Source organism: Podarcis gaigeae (genome assembly GCF_964106915.1).
Source record: "Podarcis gaigeae genome assembly, chromosome: 17".
Taxonomy (NCBI): Eukaryota; Metazoa; Chordata; class Lepidosauria; order Squamata; family Lacertidae; genus Podarcis; species Podarcis gaigeae.
In genome coordinates, this window is record NC_139694.1 from 9786930 (window position 1) to 9812834 (window position 25905).

Sequence of the window (25905 nt, forward strand, 5' to 3'; positions counted from 1 at the left end):
TTTAGCAATGATCTCTCTCTGACCCACCCCAGCCACAACACACACCACAGAAAGGCTGAAGTTATAATGGGGGGGGGGGAACGACCCAACACAAATTTTATTAATGCAAACAGTGGCTGGGACAGACAATATTGAAGATGCTTGTTCAGTCCAGCCCAGGGATTGAGGCTCTGTTCCATTGACTGTGCCAAAAACACACACCAGCAAAGTCACCCATCACATGTAGCCTGCAAACGAATAAACTCAGATGAGGGTGCCTTTCTCAGCATCAATTCGGGACCATTCCCGGTCACACCACACTCCCAGTTCGACAAAACATGTTGTAAACAGAGGAGTAGTCCTTTGGATAGTTTGCTATACAGAAGTTGCTAGGCCAAAGCACCACAGAGGGGAAAAAATAACTGGGGCCACCATAATTCTGGGGTCTGGGGGAACTGGTCCATAAACTCCTTGCTAGCAAGGAGAACCATTCAGGCACACAAGTCCAGCACAGAAGAAGGAGATTCATTTATATCATCATCCTGTAGAGCAGACTCTGTCCATCGCCAAAAGTAAGGGTTTAAAAAAATAGTCCCATTAGTTGGGTTGTGTTCCATACCTGAACAGAGGACAGCATTTTGCAGGGTCAGGGGACATAGCAGATCCAGACTTTTCCTCTAAGATTACTTTATTATTTAGTAAGTAAAAGGACTGCAGGGCTTATAGCAATTCCACCTCACTTTCTGCAAAGTCTAGAATAATATACTGTGGCCAGACTAGGCAAGGAGTTAAGGAACACCCAGTCTTGGAAGGGGCAGGTTAAAAGGAAAAAAGGAAACACAGATGGGAAGTGGGAAGAGTCCTTAGGTGGAAGGAGATATTGCCAGACAGACTCTTTCTAAGTAAAAATGCATTGTGGGTTTTGAGGGGAGGGGGGGAGAGGAATGACCAGAGACAGCACAGAGGAAAATCAGGCCCACTGACTGGGCTGGGTGGGGATGGGGAAGCACATCAAGGGCACATCCTGATCCAAGGTCCTTAGACCGCAGCTTTGGCGCGTGTGGTGTGACATTTTCTACACAGCACGTGCCCGTCCAGGGGGAAACAGCCATTGTCATCTGCTTCGATGGAAAGGGGCTTTCCACAATCCTGAAAAAGTGAGGGAGAAAAGGGAGAATCAACGCCACTGAGGCGGCAGAAATGTCAACGAGGGACTGGCAGGAAGGGGAGAAGGGAATTGGCTCACCTCACAGCGGTAACATTTCATGTGGAAGTTCTTCTCCAGGGCTACCACGCGGACGGTCTCATCCTTTCCGGGCTCTGGCATGATGGGCTCAGCACACACAGAGCATCGTGGGGCGTATTTTCTGCAAGCACAGAAGAGGCGGTATGAGGGCTCGAACTTTCGGTTTCAAACTCCTAGGCCAGACTTGTTCTGGTCAAGTCATGAAGGTCCCAGGTGAAGTGGGAGGAAGAAGACGCAGGAAATGAAAGAGGAGGTCACCCACCTGTGATAGTCGTCCACGCAATGTGGCTGGTTGGCTTTGTCCACAATGAAGGAGGCTCCCTCGAGGGCTTTGTGGCACACCACACAGGTGAAGCACTGAGGGTGGTAGGAATTGCCTGTGGCTCGCAGCATCCTGTCTGTGATCGTTTGCTTGCACACACAACACTTCTCCAGGGTGCCCTGAAGAACAAAAACAGGGTCAGAAATGAAGGAGGCTGGCCCTCCAGAAACGGAACCATTTGTGGAGACATGTCAGAGGAAGAGATTATAGGGTGCACTCAATCCCTGAGCTGTGGGGCACAGGCTGCCTCATGAACGTGCCCTACTTTAAGGTGAGACACTGACAAACGTACAGAACAGATATCAATGTATGGGGAAATGATCCATAATGAATTGGGGGGGGGGATGTTTTAATGTACATTCCCAAAAAAAACCCCATAGTCCTTTCTGTTGGGGATAATTCAGACTGAAATTCCCAGGTGTCAAAAAAGGTTATTTAGGTATGCTACTACTGCAGCCTGTGTTTTGTTAGCCCAAAAAATGGAAAATGAGCGAGGTCCCAACTAAAGAATAACGCAAACCTAAGTTGACAGAATATGCACAACTTGCAGACTTAACATACAGAATAAGAGAACAAGAAGAACGTAGGTTTAAAGAGGTTTGGAAAACGTTTACTAAATATATGGGAAATAATTGTACACAGCTGAAAATGCTGGCAGCGTTGAGATAAATTCAACAGTGTAAATAAGTTTTGATGGATGCAATAATGGAATAGTGATTGGTATAGTTAACCATGGAAAGAGAAGAAGGGAAGCCATTGATATCTTAAGGATGTAAATGGGAGAAAACAGGCAAATTTAAACAATTCTCATCCAACCTCCCCATCTCCCAAAACAATACAGAGCATAATGTCTCTCCAGGATCGCATACTCAAGATCTCTTTTGAAACCCATCAATTGCCCTTTAACAATGTTGAGCAGACCAAGATTGGGCAGCTTAGCAAACAAGAAATCTGTGAAGAAGGCAGCCTTAATCAAATCTTACACCAGCCATGAACTGGGTGTCTTCAGAAGCTGCTGCCTGAGGCAGAGAGCACGACAAGTGTGAGGACACTGGAGGGGGGGCTTGCTTGCATGCATAAGCCCCCGTCCACACTTTGAGCTTCTGCGTGTTCAGGCAAACGCCTGGTCACACCCACAGTGTACAAGCACACGGTGGTATGTTTGCGACGCCACCGAAAGAGACTGTTGAAGCCAGTTCAGATGTAACTTTTGTGGCACGGAGCCATTGTTGCGTGGCACAGATCCACACTGGGTTGACCTGGTAATGCAGACAAAGACTCCACCGTGAGCTTGGCAACTTCACCGCCCTGGGATCTTTGGATAAAAGGTGGTATATTAAGTGAACAAATAATGATGATTTATTCCCACACTAGGAGACTGGAGTCAAGGGGTTGCGGTGTTCAAAAATACCGGCATTTCAAGATGAACTGACCCCACCTTGACCACCTGACCCAACAAATGGACTAATATCTGAGGTACCTGAACACGTGAAGAACGGCTGTTTTTAATGAAAGTTGCTTCCTTTCATAATGAACTTCTGAATGGTTTCTTCTGAACAATGTCAGTATAGGAAATAGGGCAACTTTTTCGTTCGGGAAACTAGCCCAAATAATGAAATTCCGACCAGACGAATTAAAAGAGAAAAAAGGTGAAGAACTCTAGCTGGTTGCCGAAGCAAGATGTGGCAGCCATTTTAAGACATTCCAAAATTCGCTTGGGGAAAACAAGCTGAGGTTGCTGAGGTAACGCCAGCGCATGGCTCCTTCCAAAATGCCCTGATGACTGTGATTGGCCACCCTTCATAGGAGCCAACTCCTAGGGGCTGAGGTCTCTTCGGACCCCCCACAACAAAGTATTTGCTCCCCCCCCCACAAACATTGATAGGCAGTACCACTGAAATGGTGTGTGTTCACTGTGACATGTGATTGATTAGGTGGGGCGGAGACCAGGGAGAAGAGTTGGTGGAAGAAGATTGGAAGAAATTCAAAAACTATCTACAGAAATATTGTAAAATTCATGAATGTTAAAATGATGTTGGATTGAAATGAAATGGCTTTAGCAACAAAGCTAAAAAGAATATGTAAAAATGGATTGATAATCAGATGAAGATACGAAGTTTTAATATGTTAAGACATAGAATTAAGATAAAAACAAAGAGGGAAAGGATTTGCTGAATTAACTATGTGAACTGGAATACAAAAAAGGGAGGTGTGAGGAGGTCAGGAAACAAGTAAACAAAATATAAGACACGAAAAGATTGATCTGTTTTTAACTGTTTTTTTATTTTTCATGTATTTTGTATTTTTATTTGTATTTTTTTCTTTTTCTTTTTCTTTTCTTATTCTGTAACTTTCTTTTGCCTGTAAAACTTCAATAAATATCATTTTTTTTAAAAAAAAAGATTAGGTGGGGCGGAGCTTACCTGTGTCCTGCCCCCTCCATATTTTATTCAAGGCGGCGCCCCTGCATTTCACTCACCGCATAGCACTCCTCGCAGAAGGGCTTTTCGTCCACGTTATAGAACTGCTGGCCCTGCAGCTGCTTCTCACACTTGAAGCAGGTGAAACACTCCACGTGGAAGAGCTTGTCTAGGGCGCGGACAGCCGGCTGCGTCCGCGACAGAGCTTTGTGGCACAGGCCACACAACTCTGCAGCGGCAGGGAGAAGGGGGAGAGAAAAGAGGACCGTGAGAGGCTGCTGGCAGGTCATATCTCCACGCAATACGTATCTACGCCTCCAGGCAAGAAAGGGGAAGAAGAAGAGTTTGGATTTGATATCCCGCCTTTCACTCCCCTTAAGGAGTCTCAAAGCAGCTAACATTCTCCTTTCCCTTCCTCCCCCACAACAAACACTCTGTGAGGTGAGTGGGGCTGAGAGACTTCAGAGAAGTGTGACGAGCCCAAGGTCACCCAGCAGCTGCATGTGGAGAAGCGGGGAATCGAACCCGGTTCACCAGATTACAAGTCTACAGCTCTTAACCACTACACCACACTGGCTCTCTGAACACAGCTACCATCTCCATAAGAAGAAGATTGTAGCATTCAGCGGCAGAGAGCTGAGTGGAGGGAAACACGTCAGCCCACCCACCCACCCCCAAACCTCTGTGCGTCTGGTTTCTGATGAAGGCACCGTAGCAGAGGGGTGTGTGGCAAGAGTAGACTGAAATCCCATTCACTCTCCATCACCGACACATGCAAAATATTTAATGTACACACGCACCAGAATTGGAGGCCTCTGCATGTGGAGGCTGGTCCATGTCCTTCATGAGCTTCTGGGTCAACATCTCCAGTTCCTCAACTTCTTTCATGGTCAGGACAGAGTTGCCCCTGGGAGGGTCTGATCCAGTGTTCGCAAAGGGCGCCGGGTTACGCTGGACAAAGAAATCCAGAGTCAGTGAGACTGGAACGTCCCTCTTGCTAGCCTCTCAGACACCACATATTCCAGGGAACAGATATACGCTCAAGATCACTTAGTATGGCCAAGCCATCCTTTAACATTGTTCTGCAATGCAGATCTTCCTCTGTCTGTCCACACATGGTTTTTCACCCGTTATGTAGCCTGTACCCTTCCTTCTCCCTGAGACACCACCTTGCACCTCACAAGATTTTGAAAAGTTTCCTTTCCTGTAATAACTGTATTGATGAAGAAACTTCCTTTTGAGGAACTTCTGTCCTCTATTTGCTTTGCAATGGTTTTGTTGGATTGAAAGATTCAACAGACACAGTTTTACCTCTGGGTTTGTTTGTTTGTTTTTAAATTCCTTCTTCTATAAAACCAGTGGAAGAAAAAAGTACATGTGCCCAGTGCTCTTTTGCAACTGCCCTCAATAGAACGGGCTTAGTTGTTAAGCTGGCAGAGGGGAAATCTCTCTTACCAATACAACCACAGAGGAAGAGATAGAATGTAGCTTCATCCTTCTGGGAGCCCACAGACCCACAAATCTTACTGAGGCCTCTCTTTTAAAATGGCCGCTAGGAACTACAGCAACAGATGTGGGATCCAGCCAGATTTGATTTATTGCTGACTGGTATAGCTCAGTCATGGGACCCAGGTGGCGCTGTGGGTTAAACCACAGGGCCTAGGACTTGCCGATCAGAAGGTCGGCGGTTCAAATCCCCACAACGGGGTGAGCTCCCGTTGTTCGGTCCCTGCTCCTGCCAACCTAGCAGTTCAAAAGCACTTCAAAGTGCAAGTGTATAAATAGGTACCGCTCTGATGGGAAGGTAAACGGCATTTCCATGCGCTGCTCTGGTTCGCCAGAAGCGGCTTAGTCATGCTGGCCACATGACCGGGAAGCTGTACGCCGGCTCCCTTGGCCAGTAAAACGAGATGAGCGCCGCAACCCCAGAGCCAGTCACGATTGGACCTGGTGGTCAGGGGTCCCTTTACCTTTACCTTTTTATAGCTCAGTCGGTAGAACATGAGACTCTCAATCTCATGGTTGTGGGTTCGAGCCCCACATTCAGCAAAAGATCTAGATCATGGGTAGGCAAACTAAGCCCCGGGCCCAATCACCTTCTAAATCTGGCCCATGGACGGTCCGGGAATCAGCGTGTTTTTACATGAGTAGAATGTGTCTTTCTATTTAAAATGCATCTCTGGGTTATTTGTGGGGCCTGCCTGGAGTTTTGATGCTGTGGGTTAAACCACAGAGCCTAGGGCTTGCCGATCAGGTCAGTGGTTCGAATCCCCACGACGGGGTGAGCTCTCGTTGCTCGGTCCCTGCTCCTGCCAACCTAGCAGTTTGAAAGCACCTCAAAGTGCAAGTAGATAAATAGGTACCACTCTGGCGGGAAGATAAACAGCGTTTCCATGCGCTGCTCTGGTTCACCAGAAGTGGCTTAGTCATGCTGGCCACATGACCCAGAAGCTGTACGCTGTCTCCCTCAGCTTACACAGCGAGATGAGCGCCGCAACCCCAGAGTCGGCCACGATTGGACCTAATGGCCAGGGGTCCCTTTACCTTTTTAGAATGTGTGCTTTTATTTAAAACACATCTCTGGGTTATTTGTGGGGCATAGGAATTCGTTCATTTTTTTTTCTTTTCAAAATATAGTCCAGCCCCTGACAAGGTCTGAGGGACAGTGGGCCGGCCCCCTGCTGAAAAAGTTTGCTGACCCCTGATCTAGATGACTCTCGTTGTCCCTTTCCAACTCTATCATTCTAGTCTAGTCTAATTTATCTGCCTATATATAAATCCTGAATGAAAAGTCCACCCTGCTTTGCACACTTCCCTTGTTTCTCCACCCCAAGTTGAGATTTATTCCCCACTCACCACGTCTCGCGGGGCAGGAGGCTGTCCAACAGGACGTGGCTTCTCCTGAACCTGTGGCTTTTCTCGCTGTTGTGCATAGGTGAAAGCAGGCGGCTGTGGCCTCGGGGCTGGTCCTGTGCCAGAAGCGGGTGGGAATCGAGGCTGCGGAGGGGTGGCGGCCGCCTGGCGCGGGAAGCCGGATGGGATCCCTGCAGCTGCTTTGGGTACAAATCTGGGGGCCACGGCAACGGGGGGTGGAGTGTATTTGGGGGCTGACGGAACTGAAGGAGGAGGAGGAGGAGCCGGCGGTCCTGGAAGCTGTGTCGATGGCGAGTCTCTATTCTGCTTCACCCACGGTGGAGGAACAGAAGCCGTTTCTCTCGGCGTTTTGGGCACGTAGCCTGCGCTGGGGCTGGAGGCAGCGTTGGAAGGGAAGGAAACAGGAGCTGAAACATCCTTAGGTGGAGCGATGGTTTCTGGGGGAGCTTTGGGTCCAGAAGCCAGGCCTACGTGAGCCATGGAACCTGGAGATACCTGCAGAAATAAACATGGTTATCAAAGGGGAGAAGAGGCCAACATCGTAGCATCCAAACCAGACCCATCTTGGTCCAATCTGCTCTCAGTGTGGAGAAGAGGAACAGAGAGGAGATTTGGGGGGAGTACAGGAAAGAGGGGGTTGTTGCAGCCAGACATTTGTCCACACACCTGCACACCACAGTGTGGCAAAAACCTCCTTATCCCTTGGCAAGCAGATACAGAGGCTTGGCTACTCCAGCGTGAGAAAGCTCACCGGAGAGTAACTTGTCCAGAGACTAGCTTTGTCCTTAACAAAAGCAGGCTTTGGATCCCAAATCCAAGCATGGTGAGCCTGGCTCCATCCTCTGTCTCTCCTGGAGAAACCATAGTTGGTCCCCAGTACTCACTGAGGGGGTCAACCTATCACTGGGCTGCACCACTTGCGGCTGCCAGTGGGGGCTTGCCTGGCCGAGTGCTCTGTTTTTTTAAAAGATAAAAAAAGTTCTCTTCACGCAGAAAGCTAGCATGTCAGGCAAAAGGGTCCTACAGTGGCATTGAGCTAAGTTTTACTCAAAGATGACCCATGAAGTGAATGAACATGGCAAAGTTAGGTCTGTTAATTTCAGTCAGTTTATTCCTCCAAGTGAAACTTAGCTGAATATCACTCAAGTCTTCTTAACATGCTAATATTTTAAAATATAGATATACCCAGGGCTTTTTTTCATCCAGAATTCTCTTCTTGTGAATTGCCATTTTAAGAGAACAAGGGAGGTGTTCATGGTGAGTTCCGGCACCTCTTTTTTTTTCTAGAAAAATAGCAATGGATATACCTTCAAGAACTTTTTGCATGGGGAAGGGGCTCTTCAGTCCTTGGCGCCGTCAGCTGTAGCCTGAAGTGACCAGGCACAGGCTGGCCCCCTCAGTGAGAACGAGGCCTTGGACATGCTACCCTGTTATTGCAGCTCACCCGCGGTTTGAAGGGGTCATTCTTCTCCATGTCATCCAGCATTGAGGACAGAGTATCAATCTCCAAATCAATGCTGCTCATCTTTCCACGGGCCTGCCCCTTCCGTCACAGAGAAGAAAGGAAGTTACATGTTAGAGAGGGTTACAAAGCCCGTCCTGAAGGCTGTCAGTCAACAACAGCCTTTCACATCCTTTGGTTAGTGCACTTAGCAGGAGAGCAACGTGTCGGAAGGGCGCAGAGCAAAGGGCTGGAACTTTGAATTGTGGGAGAATCTCGGCTGCTGTGGTTTGTGTTTTCAAAAAGGGAGCTTCTAGCCGCCAGGATGCACTTTGAGATAGAAAAGCTATTCGCCTTTCCCCCTTATTTTTGCAAGATTGCAAGGCTGAAAATGAATTGTGTATATTGTCAGCTGTGGCTAAAGTTGACTCACGCCATAGCATAGCAGCAAAAAAACATTGCTGTGCACTAGCCAGCCAGATGGTGGAGATGTCAGGCGCTTATCCTGGCACCCAGGCATCTTCACTTGGTCGCAAGTAGCCAATAGTCAGGTGCAAAATGCGCCTGGCCCCTGGCTAATTTCGAACACTGCTCAGAAGTGTATGAGCAACGCCTGGTGAAATCTCAGAAGCCAGATGATTGGCTTAAGATGTATCGCCACTGCTCAGCGCATGCAAAACATAAACCTTTGCTCCTCCCCGAGCCACTGAATCAGAAATGTGCAACACAGTGAAGTATAAAATATATCATATATATATTTATATTGCAGCATATATTGCAGAATTATGTTCCAAGTAAGAGCCATAACTCAGTGTGCTGGGGAGGTAAAGAGTCCCAGTTAAATTCCTAGCATCTCCAGGAAATTCCAGGGAGATCATCCCTGTCTAAAGCCCTGGGAGACATTGCCAACAATGCTGAGTCAGATAAGCCAGTCAAAGAATCACAGAATTGTGGATTTGGGACCCCCGAGGGTCATCCAGTCCAACCCTCTGCAATGCAGGAATCTCAACTGAAACATCCATGACCGATGGCCATCCAACCTCTGATTTGTACTAGACCAGTTTTGTATAAGGCAGCTCCCTATGTTCCCATTTCAGTTCATTTCACTTTTAATTTGTACACCGCCTTTCTATATTACTATAAACAAGGTGGTTAACCAGCTGAAGAAACAACTAAATCATCAGCAAAGATCTCTCTCACACACAGTCTGATCCAATACAAAGAAGTCACAACTTCAAAATAAACAACTTAAATAAAGCAATATTCAACAATCCATTGGAATATAATAGTAAACAGTGAAATTAAATATCAGCAGATAAGAATTAAGCAGTTTACATTTACCAATTGCAATAAAGAATAAGGAAACTATAATCAATAAAAATAGCGGCAAGTCACAATGCATAAAATACCACAAAACATGCAAAACCATGCAAAAGGATCCAATTGAGAAACAAGGACATCTTATAAAACATTTTTTTGAAAATATCCCTTAACCCCTCTTCAACCATATACCCATTTTTCTGGATTGGTGTGCAACATCATTTCATTTGTATGGCTTACTTACAGTGGTACCTTGGTTCTCAAACTTAATCCGTTCCGGGAGTCCGTTCGACTCCCGAAAACCAAGGTGCGGCTTCCAATTGGCTGCAGGAGCTCAATCAGAAGCCACGAAAGCTGCGTCAGACGTTTAGCTTCCGAAAAATGTTCGCAAACCGGAACACTTACTTACAGGTTTACGGCGTTTGGGAGCTGATTTGTTCAACAATTAAGCCATTCAAGAGCCAAGGTACCACTGTTATTTCCCCATCTCTTGGTGCGAAGTTTAAATCTAACGAAGAATGTGAAGGACGCCTGCAATCCTGGAGAAGGCCAGAAGGAGGCAGCAGTTTTCTCACCACCATCCCATTCTTGGGACCACCTGATCGCTTGCTTATCATGCAGTCTAGACCACACCTCAGCTATGGGCCACATAGTTCCTGCAGCCAATCAGAAGCTACGGAAGACGTTTGGGTTCCAAAGAAGGTTTGCAAACTGGAACACTCACTTCTGGGTTTGCGGCATTCGGGAGCCACCACTTTTGATTCACAAGGTGTTCAGGATCCAAGGTACGACTGTATTTCTATTGTTTTACTTGATTGGGGGGAGGGCATCTGTCGTCGTCCCCCCCCCCCAGCTACGCCCATGCAGGACAACTATGGCAAAACAGGTCTTTCCCAATAAACCTTCCACTCCCCCCAACCACTGCCGTTTGCCCACCTTGACAGCATTAACCTATATGAATACTCACCTGGGGGGCAGGTAGCCCACTCAAAGCCACGGGTTCCTCCTCCAGCATTGGCGGAGGAGGCGAAGGGAAGACGTCTTCTGGCGCTGGGGGAAATGGCTCCTCGAATGGGGGAGGCGGGGGAGGGAATGCGCTGTTTGAGGAGACAACCATCTCTTCCCCAGGAGGGGGAGGCGGAGGGGGTGGAAGTTCTGCAGGGAACAACAAACGGGCATGTATTATTATTATTATTATTATTATTATTATTACTATTATTTCTGTCACAGCGCCCCTTGAACACACCCTGTTAAAACCAGCATTTGAAAATCTCCAGGCGCCATTTGCAACTGGCTATCGGCCACTTGTGACCAAGTGAAGATGCCCAGGTGTCAGGATGGCGCCCGATGTCTCCACCATCTGGAGGCGCATGCCTAGAGAATCCTTGGATCTGAACTGTTTTCACTATTAATAATAATTTTTATTTGTTATACCCCGCCCATCTGGCTGGGCTTCCCCAGCCACTCGGTGCGGCTTCCAACAAAATATTAAAATACAGTAATGCATCAAACATTAAAAGCTTCCCTAAACAGGACTGCCTTCAGATGTCTTCTAAAAGTCTGGTAGTTGTTGTTCTCTTTGACATCTGGTGGGAGGGCATTCCACAGGGCGGGTGCCACTACCGAGAAGGCCCTCTGCCTGGTTCCCTGCAACTTGGCTTCTCGTAGTGAGGGAACCGCCAGAAGGCCCTCGGCGCTGGACCTCAGGCAGAACGATGGGGGTGGAGACGCTCCTTCAGATATACTGGACCGAGGCCGTTTAGGGCTTTAAAGGTCAACACACCCTGTAGAATTTTATCTGTTATATCAGGCATCTCCAAACTCGGCCCTCCAGCTGTTTTGGGACTACAACTCCCACCATCCCTAGCTAACAGGACGGGACCAGTGGCCAGTGATGGTGGGAACTGTAGTCCCAAAACAGCTGGATGGCTTAGTTATATTTTATCTGCACACTTAGGATGAATTTCAAGGGACCCAAAAGTCACACAGTATTGGAAAAATATGACCTTCGAGCAGTCTGGCCCAAAAATGGTAACTAGGCATACCTAGTCTGAAATCTGAAAGAGGAAACCAAGTCACACACTCAAGAACAAGAGGCCAGCAGCATATCCTTTGCCAGCAGCACAAAACAAGACCTGCTGCATTCCTGTATCATCCTGGGAGGAAGGGGGGGGGGAACCTCAGCATTTGGCCTTTAGGGACAAATACTGACCCTGCCTACTCTCAAAGGATTACAGCCAGATTACAGCCAGAGGGGAGGCACTCTATCCATGTAAGAATCTGGGCCGCAACAGCAACAACAGATCCCCCCTGCTCTCTCCCACTCTCCCTCATCATGCAAAACCCAAAAAACAACAACATTAACATAGCGTATTCAGAGTGTTCATATACATTGTTTCAGAAATCCTTTCAGGAACACTGTAAAGCATTCATTCCTATATTGCTGATGAAATGCAAAGAGAACGTTGGTTTGCCTATAGCAGGCACCCCAAACTCGGCCCTCCAGATGTTTTGGGACTACAATTCCCATCATCCCTGACCACTGGCCCTGTTAGCTAGGGATGATGGGAGTTGTAGTCCTAAAACATCTGGAGGGCAGAATTTGGGGGTGCCTGGCCTATAGGCTACCTATCGAGTTTGTGACTGAGGCCAAGTTTAACCCCAGAGCTTCCTGGCTCACACCTCTAGGCCACTAAACTACACCAACTCTCATGTTCCCCTGACTTGTATTTTTGCTGGGGAGAAAAGAGCATGACAAGAGTTAACCTCAGGGTGACCAAGCAGCACCTATGAGTTCATCCTTGGGCAAAGAAGTGTGAGATGTGTGTGTGTGTGTGTGTGTGTGTGAATGCATACACTTGGGCATACTATGGCAGTTGCAGGGGGGATATTTTTTTTTATTTTTTTTTATTTTTTTTAATTTTTTTTTAATAAACTTTATTGATCACATTTTAAAAAAGAACAGAAATCCTTCAAAAATATGTACAGATACAGATACGTAGTATCAGTATAACTAAGATACATAACATCGAATATAAAAAAATACGTATGAGTTGGACCTCCAACCACTTCAGCTTAGGGTTACATAATCCTATACAGTTTCTGCAGTTGTAGTAGTAATTACTCAGAATGCCGTAAGTGTTAACTCATATCTACTGCTATGTTGTTAATTCCCAGATTAGTCTTAATATAATTTAAGAATTTGTTCCAGTCACTTTTAACTTTAGCCATATTATGGTGCCTAATTCTTTGAGTTAGATTTGCTAATTCTACATATTGAAACAGTTTCACTTGCCAGTCTCTGACCGAAGGTATTTCAGGAGATTTCCACTTCTGAGCAATTAAGATCCTTGCCGCTGTAATGGCATATTGAAAGAAGGTTTGGTCTGCGTTTTTTATTTCCTCCTCAATCATACCCAACAGGAACACCTCGGGGGATTTAGGAAAGTTATATTTCAAGATCTTCTTCAACTCGTCATAGATTTGCCCCCAGAATCTCTCAACCACATCACAAGTCCACCAAACATGAAAAAAAGTTCCCACCTTATCCCTGCATCTCCAACATAGATTTTTTTTTAAAGGCATTTTATGGCCCGGCTCCCAGACAGGGTGTTAAAATTCCTACAGTTAGAAAAAGCTGCTTAGCAGCTGATGTAATTTCAAGCCTTATTCTACAGCACACTGGAATACAGCACAGCAGCATTTCTGCTGTTCCATCGTATCTTTTAAAAAATATTTCCTTTCACCTTGCGGAACATTTTTGTTATCGGAGGCAAGAAATTAAGAGGGAGGAAAAAACAGAGCTCTCTTCATCTAGTTAGAAGATACCTTTTGCTTCTGTTGTGGCCATGTGGCTTAGATCGTTTTGCACCTGGCACTATTAACCTGATTGGCATCATCTGTGGCACGGCCACCGGTTGCATGCTGTGTTCTGGAGCCCTTGCGTGGAATGATCCGTGAAGGAGTTATCCCATGCAGGATCGGTGCAAAGTTGCAGAACAGAGTTTCAGGGTGACAGAAGCAACCAACCGGAAACCCCCAACAATTAATTGCCGGGAGTAGCGCTGGCCAATATCTGGATTTCAACACTGCAATATATTACCAGCTAAACATCCTGATATGCCAATCTATCAGGATGTCTGAAATAAAGATGGAGCTACACAGAGGCATTGGCTGGCTTCATAGTTTTTCCTGCATTGTGATTGTTGCATAGCACACACACACACACACATCATGATTCACAATATATTGCCAGGTCAAAAGCTATGAAACCGATATTGCGATATGGACCTTGTTGTAAACAAAATCTGCCCTTTCCCCCTTATGGGGTATCCAAGAGCCCGTATAGAGTCCTTACATGGGTTCCCTATTGGTAGCAGAAAACAACAGAGGCCAACCAGAGAATATTGAGAAGCAAAGCAGCTAGTAAGCCTGATCTTTGTTAAAGGTGTTGCAACAGGGTGCTCCCCCCACACGCAGGAGGACGGAGGACCGAGAACAAAGGTGTGCCTGCCCTTATATAGACATTTTAAATTCCCTACTCAAGACACCCCTCCATACATCAGACATACATCACAGAAGGCGTGTAACCCAAGACCACCCCCCACAAACATCAAACCTACATCACAGAAAAGGTGGTCTACAACAGAAATTTGAATGTTGTTGTTTTTCCTGTCTGCCAGGTTATCTGATAATGGCTTATCTGAGTGCCTTTCCTGGTAGCCTGGCCATTCCTTTGAAATGGTGATTACCCAATTCCTGAGACAATGGGAAGGTTCCCTCACCCCCTCCCTCCTTGCAGAGAAAACATATGGTTAGTTTGATAGGTTTCAGGATGGTCTTCCTGTGCTACTCCAGACATGTGGTTTATATATTTATGTACGTGTTTGCTTTGAACATTTATGAACATTTATTACATATCGTGGGTGGCATTGTGGGTTAAACCACAGAGCCTAGGACTTGCCGATCAGAAAGTCAGCAGTTCGAATGCCCACAACAGGGTGAGCTCCCGTTGCTTGGTCCCTGCTCCTGCCAACCTAGCAGTTCGAAAGCATGTCAAGTGCAAGTAGATAAATAGGTACCACTCTGGCGGGAAGGTAAACGGTGTTTCCGTGTGCTGCTCTGGTTCGCCAGAAGCGTCTTAGTCATGCTGGCCACATGACCCGGAAGCTGTATATTGGCTCCCTCGGCCAATAAAACAAGATGAGCGCCACAACCCCAAAGTCGGTCACGACTGGACCTAATGGTCAGGGGTCCGTTTACCTTTACCTATTACATATCTAAGACCTTAAAATTCTTATAATAACTTCAAACTGGTTTTGGAAGATCTATAGATATATCGCCTAGCCCTAGCCGGGAGTACAGATAAGCCCTCAGCAGACACTAGCAACCAATACCCACTACCGACAGCCACCAAATCTGCAACATCATCTCCAGATCTAAGGAAGAGCCTTGAGGGTAGGAGAGGTGGAAAGACAGCAGGATCGATTGATAAACAAATAAAAGGTTCCCACATACCCAGGGGAGAAGGAGCACAGATATGCTCCCATCAGCTTTTCTCTCCCTCCCTGCTGCCACAATCCTACCTAGCATGGTTTGTTGTGGGTGTCGAGTATTGTTTGGTGACCCTCCCAGAGTTCCTGTTCAGATGGGTTGAGTGTCAACCCACTCTGGGAATTGTAGCTCCACTGAGGGGAAAAGGAGCTTAGCAAACCACAGCACCCATACCGTATTTTTCGCTCTATAGGACGCACTTTTCCCCCTCCAAAAATGAGGGGAAATGTGTGTGCATCCTATGGAGCGAATGCAGGCTTTCGCTGAAGCCTGGAGAGCGAGATCCCTCTCACTCTCCAGGCTTCAGGAAGCTATCTGCAAGCCTTCGGAGCCCAGCGGGAGTTCCCGCCGGGCTCTCAAGGCTTGCAGATAGCAGTCTGCAGCCCGAAGACCGGGGAGCGCAGCGCTGCCTTTGCGCTGCTTCCCCGACCTGCTCTTGAATGCACCTTGAACGCACCTTGTTTTTGAGGGGGAGAACAAGAGGAAAAAAATTCCCCTGTTCTCCCCCTCCTATGGTCCGGTGCTTACTATGGTCCGGTGAGTCCTATAGAGTGAAAAATACAGTAATTCCTTGGGGAAAGCCATGGCTTTAAATGTATGGTATGAAGGCATCCCTAATATTTTCTACAAGAACCATTAAAGCCCCTGGTGACTAGATTTTTGCATGTCTCCTTAAAAATAAGCATTCGTATTTGAACAGGGGGCAGATAAGCCAGCAAGATCAACTTGATGCATTCACATCCACTCAGGCAAGCAGAGAGGGCTCTTTTAAACCCCTCCTTTCCCCTCTGAAAAGCCTCACTAAACAATACAGCCATTAAAACGTGCGTGAGCCAAGGTTCAAGCGGGTGGGGTGTTAAAAATGCCTTTGTCCGTGCATCAACTCTCAGGAGAAAAAGCGGAGCCAGGAGGAGGAGTCCATGGGACTGGAGATTGCGATGGCTGCTAACGCAACCCTCAGGCTATATATCCCTCCATTGGAGTTGAGAGTCAGGGAATGAGGACAGCGGAAGTGAGCAGGCAGATGACTATGTCTGCCAGAAATGATAGCAGCCCTCTTCTTTTTGGGGGGAAGGGACTAACACAATGCTTCTTGATCTTGCTGTCCTGCTCAGATGTGAGGGCTCCGTCGGCTCACACACCAAGACAAATGGAAGTTTCCCAGCTTTGTTTGACCAAGGTGTGAAAGACACATATTTGTGAGTGGTTGGTGCAACCATACTAGTGACAGCTTTTATCATCCCTGCAAACTGTTAAGATCAAAACACAAAGGGCTAGGTTCCAAAAATGACCCCCCAGGGCTAGGTTCCAAACAATCCTAAGGTTTAGCAGCCCTCACTCTTTTTCTCTTTTCTTTTATGGGAAAAAAAATGAGATTTATGTTTCACCAACTGCTTTCTAAAGTCCTCAAAATGAGTCGCAAAGCTTTAGGTTTCAGAGATGTGACACAGACATAATTGCAAGGTTGATTTGGCCATTCAGAGCCCAACCAGGCCACTCTGAGGAACGTGGTAAAGGTAAAGGGACCCCTGACCATTAGGTCCAGTCGTGAACGACTCTGGGGTTGCGGCGCTCATCTCGCTTTACTGGCCGAGGGAGCCGGCGTACAGCTTCCAGGTCATGTGGCCAGCATGACTAAGCCGCTTCTGGCGAACCAGAGCAGAGCACGGAAACGCCGTTTACCTATTTATCTACTTGCACTTTGACATGCTTTCGAACTGCTAGGTTGGCAGGAGCTGGGACCGAGCAAAGCGAGCTCACCCCATCACGGGGATTCGAACTGCCGACCTTCTGATCGGTAAGTCCTAGGCTCTGTGGTTTAACCCACAGCACCACCCGCGTCCCTCTGAGGAATGTAAAAGTATGCAATTTTAAAAAATAAAGTTACCAGACACACATAATTGTGAGGACTCCACAGGCATAAAACACAGACTGAGAGAAGGGAGAGAGTGTAAACATGGATGCAGTCCAGCGAGGCTCAGTCTCAGCCAAGCCACAGCCTTGAGAGTGGGTGATGGGGGGAAATGAGAAGAAGAAGAAGAAGGGGCAGCTGGAATATACATGAATTCTGAACAACAACAACCAAGGAACGCATGCACAGCAACAGAACTGGGATGCATGGCAGAGGAAACAGGCAGTTGCAGAATCCACAGGTACATACAAAGGGGAAGAGGGAGAGAAGCATCAACAAGGAGACACAGAGAGAGCACTGCAACATGGGATGGACTGGAGAACACACTGGGGAATCCACTGCAATGTTTTGCAGGACCAACAGGAAATCCAAGAGTTAAGTGATGCTTCCCATTTACTGTCTAGCAGTTCCCAGCTAATCCTACAAATTCTCACAAAACACAAAAATGCTTGGAACAGTGTTCTCTTGAGGATCCCAACACCACTGTCCAAGTGAACAGCTGGCCAAGAATCAAGTTACCGTATTTTTCGCCCTATAGGATGCACTTTTCCCACTCCAAAAATGAAGGGGAAATGTGTGTGCGTCCTATGGGGAGAATGCAGGCTTTTGCTTCAGGAAGTTATCCACAAGCCTTGGGAGCCCACGGGAGTTCCTGCCGGGCTCCCTAGGCTTGCGGATAGCAGCCTGTTCTGGGGGCTGGGGTCAGGGGAAGCTCGGGCTTCCCCCGCCCCAGCCCCACGCCTGGGGGGGGGGGTTCTTCATCCCCCCCCAAAAAATACTAGATGCGCCCTATGGGCCGGTGCACCCTATGGGGCGAAAAATACAGTATATTCTGCGTCCGAGCAAGTCCTTGGACGTACAAGCCACGAGCATCGACACAGGAAACAGTGAAGGTGCTTGAAGCATGTTGCTGAATTAGTTGGATTTTATACCAGTGTTTTTCCCTCATGGATGGCAGGTGGCAGGGAGGAACAGAGGAACAGGAACAGCTATTTTTTTGTCTAACGTGGGTGCTGAGTGATGGAAGAACAACACACTGAAGCAGATACTTTGCACGTTGCGGCACTAAAACCGTTCCAAGCAAAGGTTGTTTTTTTAAATTAAAAAAGTTCCAACACAATGAAAGTACAACAATAACAAATGATGATGATGATGATGATGATGATGATGATAATAATATTTAAATAGTACAGTTCTATATTTATTGACCAGGAACCATGTCTCAAGAGGAGCTTTGCTTGAGACGGAGTTTAGGATTATAGCCCTACCCATCGGGAGGCAAAGCAATTTATGTGCATTGCAATTTTACTCATGCATCCTGATGGAACAAGAGATGCTGGACCCTTTCAATCTCCTGTATGGCCAAAGTAGAGAACAGGACACATGGTACAACTGTTCTTGGAATGTACCACTCTGGAGCAGGGGATAGAAATCTGAATGGCTCCTACACAGTGCAGGGGGTGGTTCTGCTCTTAGAAACCTTGCAGGTCAGGAAGTAGGCTAGACTAAACCCTTCTGTAGTCATCAGAACACCAAGAGCATTCAGCCATGAAGTCACCTTGCCGTCTCAATTGATGCAGCCCAGGAACAGTTTCCTCACATGATCTGTCATGTGTGCAGCCTAGCCCTGAGATATGAATCAAAAAGGTCCTGTATTCATTACAGGGTGAGTAGCCATTCCCTCCCTGATTACTAATCTTGGGACATTCATAGGATTATACTACCATTTTACTTTTTCCTCCATTCATCAGTTTCAACAAGCAACATTAAGACTTTTGATACTTCAGAGTTTAACGTTTCAGGTCATTTAAAATATTTAATAGAAAACGATGCAAAAAAAGGCTTACCAAGTCCCTCCATCGTGCGCCAAATTACACATTAAGAAGTACCACGTGACCCAGCCTTTCTGGACTGCGCCACTTAATGCAGGCGGGTAAAATCTTGTTTGAACGCTTCCCTCCTCTCCATCTTTTAAAAACTCTTCCTACTCATAGGAAAGGTAGAGGTAGAATGAACAGAGCGCCAAAAGGGTGGCTGTAACAAAACCAAAATTCTGTGATCCCTAAATGACCAAAAAGTCCTAAGGCAGTACAATGCGTCCAAGGATGAGAACACCCTCCCCAAATACCAATTTTCAGAGAAGTTGTGCTAGGCTGTTGCACCAAAACTAACCAAGAGTCCTCTACCACCTTAAAGGTAAAGGTAAAGGGACCCCTGACCATTAGGTCCAGTCGTGACAAACTCTGGGGTTGTGGCGCTCATCTCGCTTTATTGGCCGAGGGAGCCGGCGTACAGCTTCCGGGTCATGTGGCCAGCATGACTAAGCCACTTCTGGCGAACCAGAGCAGTGCACAGAAACACCGCTTACCTTCCCACCGGAGCGGTACCTATTTATCTACTTGCACTTTGAAGTGCTTTCGAACTGATAGGTTGGCAGGAGCAGGGACCGAGCAACAGGAGCTCACCCCGTCGCGGGGATTCAAACCGCCGACCTTCTGATTGGCAAGTCCTAGGCTCTGTGGTTTAACCCACAGCGCCACCCGCGTCCCTTGTCTCTAGCACCTTAAAGACCAACAAATTATATTATGGTGTTGGCGTAAGTTCTCATGGTTTAGAGCCCACTGCATTAGATGCACAGAGTGTGATCTACAGTTGCCAAATATCCATTTGCCCATGGGAACAAAGCAGGGGTCAGGGGAAGGGCTAATGTGCCCCTTCTGGCCCCTCTGGACCCCCCACAGGCCCCACACCTCTCTCTCCATCCCTGCTGTATGTCCACCTCAGGCGCATTTGCCTAGCAAGCATGTGCATTTAAGGTACTGCCTGGATGGAAGATGGCAACACTGAGGATGTACATACAAAGCTCTGACTTCAGAGTGGCTTGGATTACAAAAGGAAGGAGTCCCACCCATGGCCCTGTTCACTTTTGCCTCCACCTCCCCACACCCCTGGCAAGTGGCCCCCAGAAGAATGCACGGGATAGAATGCGGCCCTTAGGATGAAAAAGCCCAGCCCACCCCCGTGTATAAAGGAGACGGGTGGGAATGTATAATGTGGAGTTAGATGGCAATGGGATGCAAAAACAAACAAACACACAAGTCTGCAGCAATTACATCAGAGCTTAAATGTATGTAAAATAATCGCTGGCAAAAGCCCGGCCTGTAACAATTACATCAGAGCTTAGACGCATGTAAAATAATCCTTCGCAGCAGCAGCAGGAGGAGGAGGATAGCAACTGGGTATTATGCACACAGAGGGAAAGAATTATAAACAGTGGTGTCAAGAGAAAGTAACATGCAGTGCGGAAACTGTAGGTACACCACAGTTTCCCAAAGAGAACAGGGCATCCAGCAAAACCCAGGGACCCAGTGGGGCGATAGTGCGGTCAGGCAAGTCATTCCAAGCCAGGCCTTCCCTTCCTAAACTCCCCTCCTCCTCCTCTATTTAGGTGGTTACCAGAAAAGTGAGAGCAAGAAATAGGCCTAGGAAGAACAAGCCTATGGGAAGAACAAGCCTGAGCAGCTTGGCTGGGAGACTTTGCACCCGTGAAGATGGCAGCAAGCTGGCAAGGGCAGGGAGAGGACTTATCTGAATTTCCAGGGTGGCACTGCCGCACCCTACTCCAATGTATGTGAACCCTGGCTCCCCAGGGAAGAAGAAGAAGAGTTTGGATTTGATATCCTGCTTTATCACTACCCTAAGAAGTCTCAAAGCAATCTCCTTTCCCTTCCTCCCCCACAACAAACACTCTGTGAGGTGAGTGGGGCTGAGAGACTTCAGAGAAGTGTGACGAGCCCAAGGTCACCCAGCAGCTGCATGTGGAAGAGCGGGGAAGCGAACCCGGTTCCCCAGATTACGAGACTACCGTTCTTAACCACTACACCACACTGGCTCTCTCTGTTACTCTCTCTGTTGGGAGTAAAACTCCCATAATCCCCAGCCAGCTTAGCCAATGGTCAGGGATGATGGGCGTTCAAGAACATCTGGGGTCCCCAAAGCTGGAAAGCTTTGGGCTAATCTGCGTACGTGAGTCCTGCAGAACGGCACTCGAAGAAGTATCTGGATGGTTAAAAAAAAAAAAAGCCAGGAGCAACCTCCTCTGAAGTAACAGCCATTGCTGGAAAATTGGCCCAGCAAGAAAGAGGAGGGCTTCCCTAACTGTGGTCTGCAAGCCACCAGCGGTTTGCAAGCTTCATTCAGGTGCTGCCTGAGTGTCTGTGGACGGGGTAGCTGCAAATGAGGCTCCATTGCATTAAACCTTCTTAACGATTTTGACTGTATTGTTTTCGCTTCTTTTATTACTTGCACTGTATTTTATTACAGTGGTACCTCGGGTTAAGTACTTAATTCGTTCCTGAGGTCCATTCTTAACCTGAAACTGTTCTTAACCTGAAGCACCACTTTAGCTAATGGGGCCTCCTGCTGCTGCCGCCAGAGCATGATTTCTCTTCTCATCCTGAAGCAAAGTTCTTAACCTGAAGCACTATTTCTGGGTTAGCGGAGTCTGTAACCTGAAGCATATGTAACCTGAGGTACCACTGTATTGCATTATGATCTGAATTCCACGGAATGCAAGCTGTAACGCAATAGATAAATATGAAATGAAAGAAGTGATTACAAAATACCATTTTAAAATCACACAGCATCTAGCACAGTGCATTACAATTACAGCAGGCAGAAAAACTGGGGTGGGGAAAATTGCGGAACTACTGGGCTAGAAAGAAGGAAGTTCACTTTCTGTCATGGAGAAGTCAGTCTCAATGCTAGCTGAAGTTCAATGATCAGGCTGCTAAAATTCAGTTAAGAGACTAGGTAAACTTATGAAGCCACAAGCAACACGATTATTCTCTGATAAATCATTCTTCCACAACCTGGTGCCCTTGAGATGTTTTGGACTATAGTTCCAAATGGACCACAACATCGCAAGAACAATCAGGTTGGAGAATGCTGCTCTAATTGATCCATCCCCAATAGAATTGGCTCCAGTGTGATGTCAGTGTAATGCAAAGTTGGGATCCAGCCTTGAAAATGGCTCCAGGACCTCAAAATAATTTCCTCATAGCTGGGCAGACGGAGACACAGGGCTTTTATCTGAGACACATTTTCTTGGGTTTACCTCAAAGGAGATTTTTTAAAAATGTATGCACGCTTCCTCTTTATATCTTGAGAGGGAAGTGCTGTAACATTCTGACAGCTCTGCTGTGAAGTCAAGGACACCGTGGAGTCCTTGAATAGCGGCCAGCTGTAACAGGGTGAAAATATTAAAGCTATGTCTTTGGGAGCTCTGGGAGCGAAAGAACAAAGAAGACTCCAACTCCCCCCCCCCCTCTCTCTCTCTGGTTAAATGCAATTTTTAAAAACACACTGACAAAAAGACAGACCAACTAAGCACTTTGTCCAAAACTAAGGTCACATCTGCACCATACATATAAAGCAGTATCCTGCTACTTTAAACAATCATGGCTTCCTCCCAAAGGATCCTGGGAACTGTCATTTGATAACTACCACAGAGCTACAATTCCCAGAGTTCCCTGGGAGGAGGAATCCATTTTTAAACCACTCTGGAACTATGAGGGGAATATGGAGTCTCCTGAAAACTCTCAGCACCCTTAACAGTTAACTACAGTTCCCAGGATTCTTTGGGAGAAACCACAACTGCTTAAAGGGATAAAACAGTTTGCTTTAAATGTGCAATGCAGATGTGGCATTACACATTTAAAGGGAGAAGTTAAGTGGGAAAATATCCCACAGGACTTAAATCCCTCCACCGTTTTCAAATATAAATTCTAACACAAGTAGTACCTCTGAACATGTACAGAGAGCCTTCCACCTCATGGTGAGCCACTGCAATCCAGCCTCACATTTAAAATTAAGTAACAAGGCTTCCTTCAGGGATCCTACATACAGGCCTCTGCCCCGACACCTCCCACGTTAAAAATTAAGCCTTGTCTCTATGTCCCTTGATAGCAATCTAACACAGAGTGCCAAAAATAAATACATATGAAGTTTGGTAAAGCTAATTTATGCTGGAACTCCAAGCCACCACTAAATTTACATCATTGCCCAGTTCCTGCCTGTACCTGCACACTTCCATTGCTGCAAGAGGAGGCCACACCCAGGCTAAAAACAGTTTGGCTTGCTTGCTTAAGGGTACTTATTTGAGTTCCAGGCCAAAAAGCTAGTCCTTATTGCTAACAAGGAACTTTTATGCAGCCGAAAAACTCCTCACACAAATCACGAGCGGCTCCACTGAGCCGTGTGGCATTCTAGAAGGCCCAATTACAATTGAATTCAAGTCAATCACCAGGTCACAAGAAGATGAACCCCTTCACTGAAAGTGCTTTTTAATCCCTCCCTGGGTGAAAGCATTCTGACAGCCACACATAACACAGAGACCAGAATTCTACGCAAACGCCCATTTCACAGAATCATAAGAGTTGGAAGGGACTTTGAGGGTCATCTAGTCCAACCCCCTGCAATGCAGGAATATTTTGCCCAATATGGGGCTTGAACCCACAACCTTAAGATTAAGGGCTTTGTGCAGGACTAAGCTGGTCCAGCAGGCACAAAGTACTGTAACTAGAATCCTGAGGAGAACCTCTGTCTTTCCGACGCTGGTCATTGGGCACAGTTTTGTCTTTTTCCCAGTCCCAAGTGGAACTGAAGGAGCACTTACCTTCACAGAGGGAAAGAGTCACAGCTGCCGGGATCTCCCCCACTTTCCCTATCTGGGCACAAGCCCCCGGCGGAGGGGGCGGAAACGTCTGCTCAGAAGCATTTTCCGGAGCCGATCCTCCAGCCTTGAAAGGATTCACTTTGGGCTTAGGGGCAACAACGGGTGCAAATTTCTTCTGAGGGCTGTAGAAGCTCGGGGTGGAGATGTTTATGCTGACTGTGGATGTCATGCGAGTCCCCGGGGCCCCCGACGAGGCCATCCTGCCGCGGAGTGGATCGGGACCTATGGATAGGAAGAGTGCAGTCAGAGAAGAGCAGGCAAGTGGGAGAGGTGGAAACAGGGCAGGATCTTTTGCGGAGAGCATGTAAAGGTGGTGGCAAAGGGGTGTTTTGTGTGTGTAGGGGGGTTGTGCATGCATGCATTCTTGCAAGCAAGCACAGAGCATATATTAAAAACATGGATCCAAAGACCTGGAAAATCTACTCCTCCCTCTGGGGCAATAAATGGCAAAATAGGGGCCAGGCCCCAACTTCTTCCCTGTGTACACTTTGGAGCAATGCAAGCTCTATTTTGAGAAAGGCGGAGGAGAAAGAGAGAAGAGGATCTAAGGGGGGGGGGGGGGGAGACACACATTACAGGAGAAAAGAAACCCACAGCGCAGGAGATGGAAAGGGGACAGAATTCTCAGTAGCCAAAACAGCCGTTCCAAGGCTGCGTTTCAAAAATAAAAATAAGAGCGACTCCGGAGCATTCCTTTTTGACTTTGCAAAGCAACTGGGGAGGGGGTGGTCTGCTACACAGAGCTTTCAGCATGGCTACGGTTCGCTCACAGGCTAGCAGACACACACATGCATACCCCGCCCCTTAAAACATCTCCGTCTAACCCCCCTCACCTCTGCTTTTGTGTTACCTCAAGGCCCCTGGCCCCGGCTGGTCAACGCGGACCGTTTGCAGCTGGAGCAGAACAAAAGGAAACCTGGCGATGGAACCCATGCCATGGCGGTGTCTTCGACGAGGGAGCCCCTTGGTGTGCGCACACGCACGCACGAACACACACACACAAACACACACACACACACCCTCCTCCTGCCAGAGGTTTGTCCTCTTTTCTTCTGTCACTGTGGCCAGAGACAAGCATCTCCGTTCAGCATCTCTGCCTGCTCTGCTGTGCCACCTCCATCCATCCCTCCCTCCTTCCCGCTTGCACAGGAAGCAACTCCAGGATTCAGCCAGGCTCGCTGACATGCTCCTGGAGTCACCCGCCTCCTTTCCCAGCTCCAGCTACACACAGGCGAGAGAGACCGCCCATTTTTCGCAGGGGCAACCAGTGGCACAGCACAGGAGGGGGGAGCAAAAAAAAGAAAGACCCCTTCTAGCCACCTAATAAAGTGGTGCTTTATTAAAGGAGAAGCTGACTTGGGAAAGGGCAGCCCAGAATCCCCGGAATTGTACAAACAGGCAAAAAAAAAAAAGAGAGAGTCCTAGCAATACAAGAATATAGAAACAAAATGCAAAATCCTAGATAGAACACTTTGCCCCACTATCTCCAACACTGGAGGCATGTGCCATATACAGTGGTACCTCACGTTACATACACTTCAGGTTACATATGCTTCAGGTTACACACTCCACTAAGCCAGAAATAGTGGTTCAGGTTAAGAACTTTGCTTCAGGATGAGAACAGAAATCGTGTTCCGGCGGCGCGGCAGCAGCAGCAGCAGGAGGCCCCATTAGCTAAAGTGGTGCTTCAGGTTAAGAACAGTTTCAGGTTAAGAACGGACCTCCAGAACGAATTAAGTACTTAACCCGAGGTACCACTGTATATGTTTCTTTTGAACGTCAGCATACACGCACAGTCAACAATAAATGGTATGCATTCTTTCCGTTGCATGTTATGATTTTACTTTCGTTAGCATATTTCAAGAGGCCTCGGCATGGTCTCCGTTCCCACCTTGCCACCAACCACCTACACAGAGAGAGAACTTTACCCACCAAGGATTGCAAATATCTTGTTCTACTGGTACTTCCACAACACGCTGGGCTCTACGAAGGTTGAGAGAGCAGTCCAGCAAAACAAGTCCTCTGCCACTGACATTCCCCTCAAAGTAAACAGAGGTATTGGGAGGGTCAGCACAGCCCACCCCCCAACCTTGGGGCCCATT

At 47.3% G+C, this 25905-nt stretch overlaps 1 protein-coding gene across 2 annotated transcripts in view; it reads right to left on the minus strand.

Moving 5' to 3' along the window:
- Nucleotides 1–56: 56 nt before the first annotated feature.
- Nucleotides 57–25905, minus strand: part of ZYX (zyxin) — a gene marked incomplete at its 5' end in the record, with an annotated part of 32446 nt that continues 6597 nt past the window's right edge. The window contains 9 exons of one of the 2 annotated variants that reach the window (XM_083718865.1): nt 57–1128; nt 1226–1346; nt 1488–1666; nt 4027–4196; nt 4768–4918; nt 6824–7336; nt 8286–8384; nt 10570–10757; nt 23744–24025. In XM_083718865.1, coding sequence (XP_083574991.1) covers nt 1018–1128; nt 1226–1346; nt 1488–1666; nt 4027–4196; nt 4768–4918; nt 6824–7336; nt 8286–8384; nt 10570–10757; nt 23744–24025 — 1814 coding nt within the window. In that variant the 3' untranslated portion in view covers nt 57–1017. The remainder of the gene's footprint in view (nt 1129–1225; nt 1347–1487; nt 1667–4026; nt 4197–4767; nt 4919–6823; nt 7337–8285; nt 8385–10569; nt 10758–23743; nt 24026–25905) is intronic. The other variant, XM_083718866.1, reaches the window with a different exon arrangement.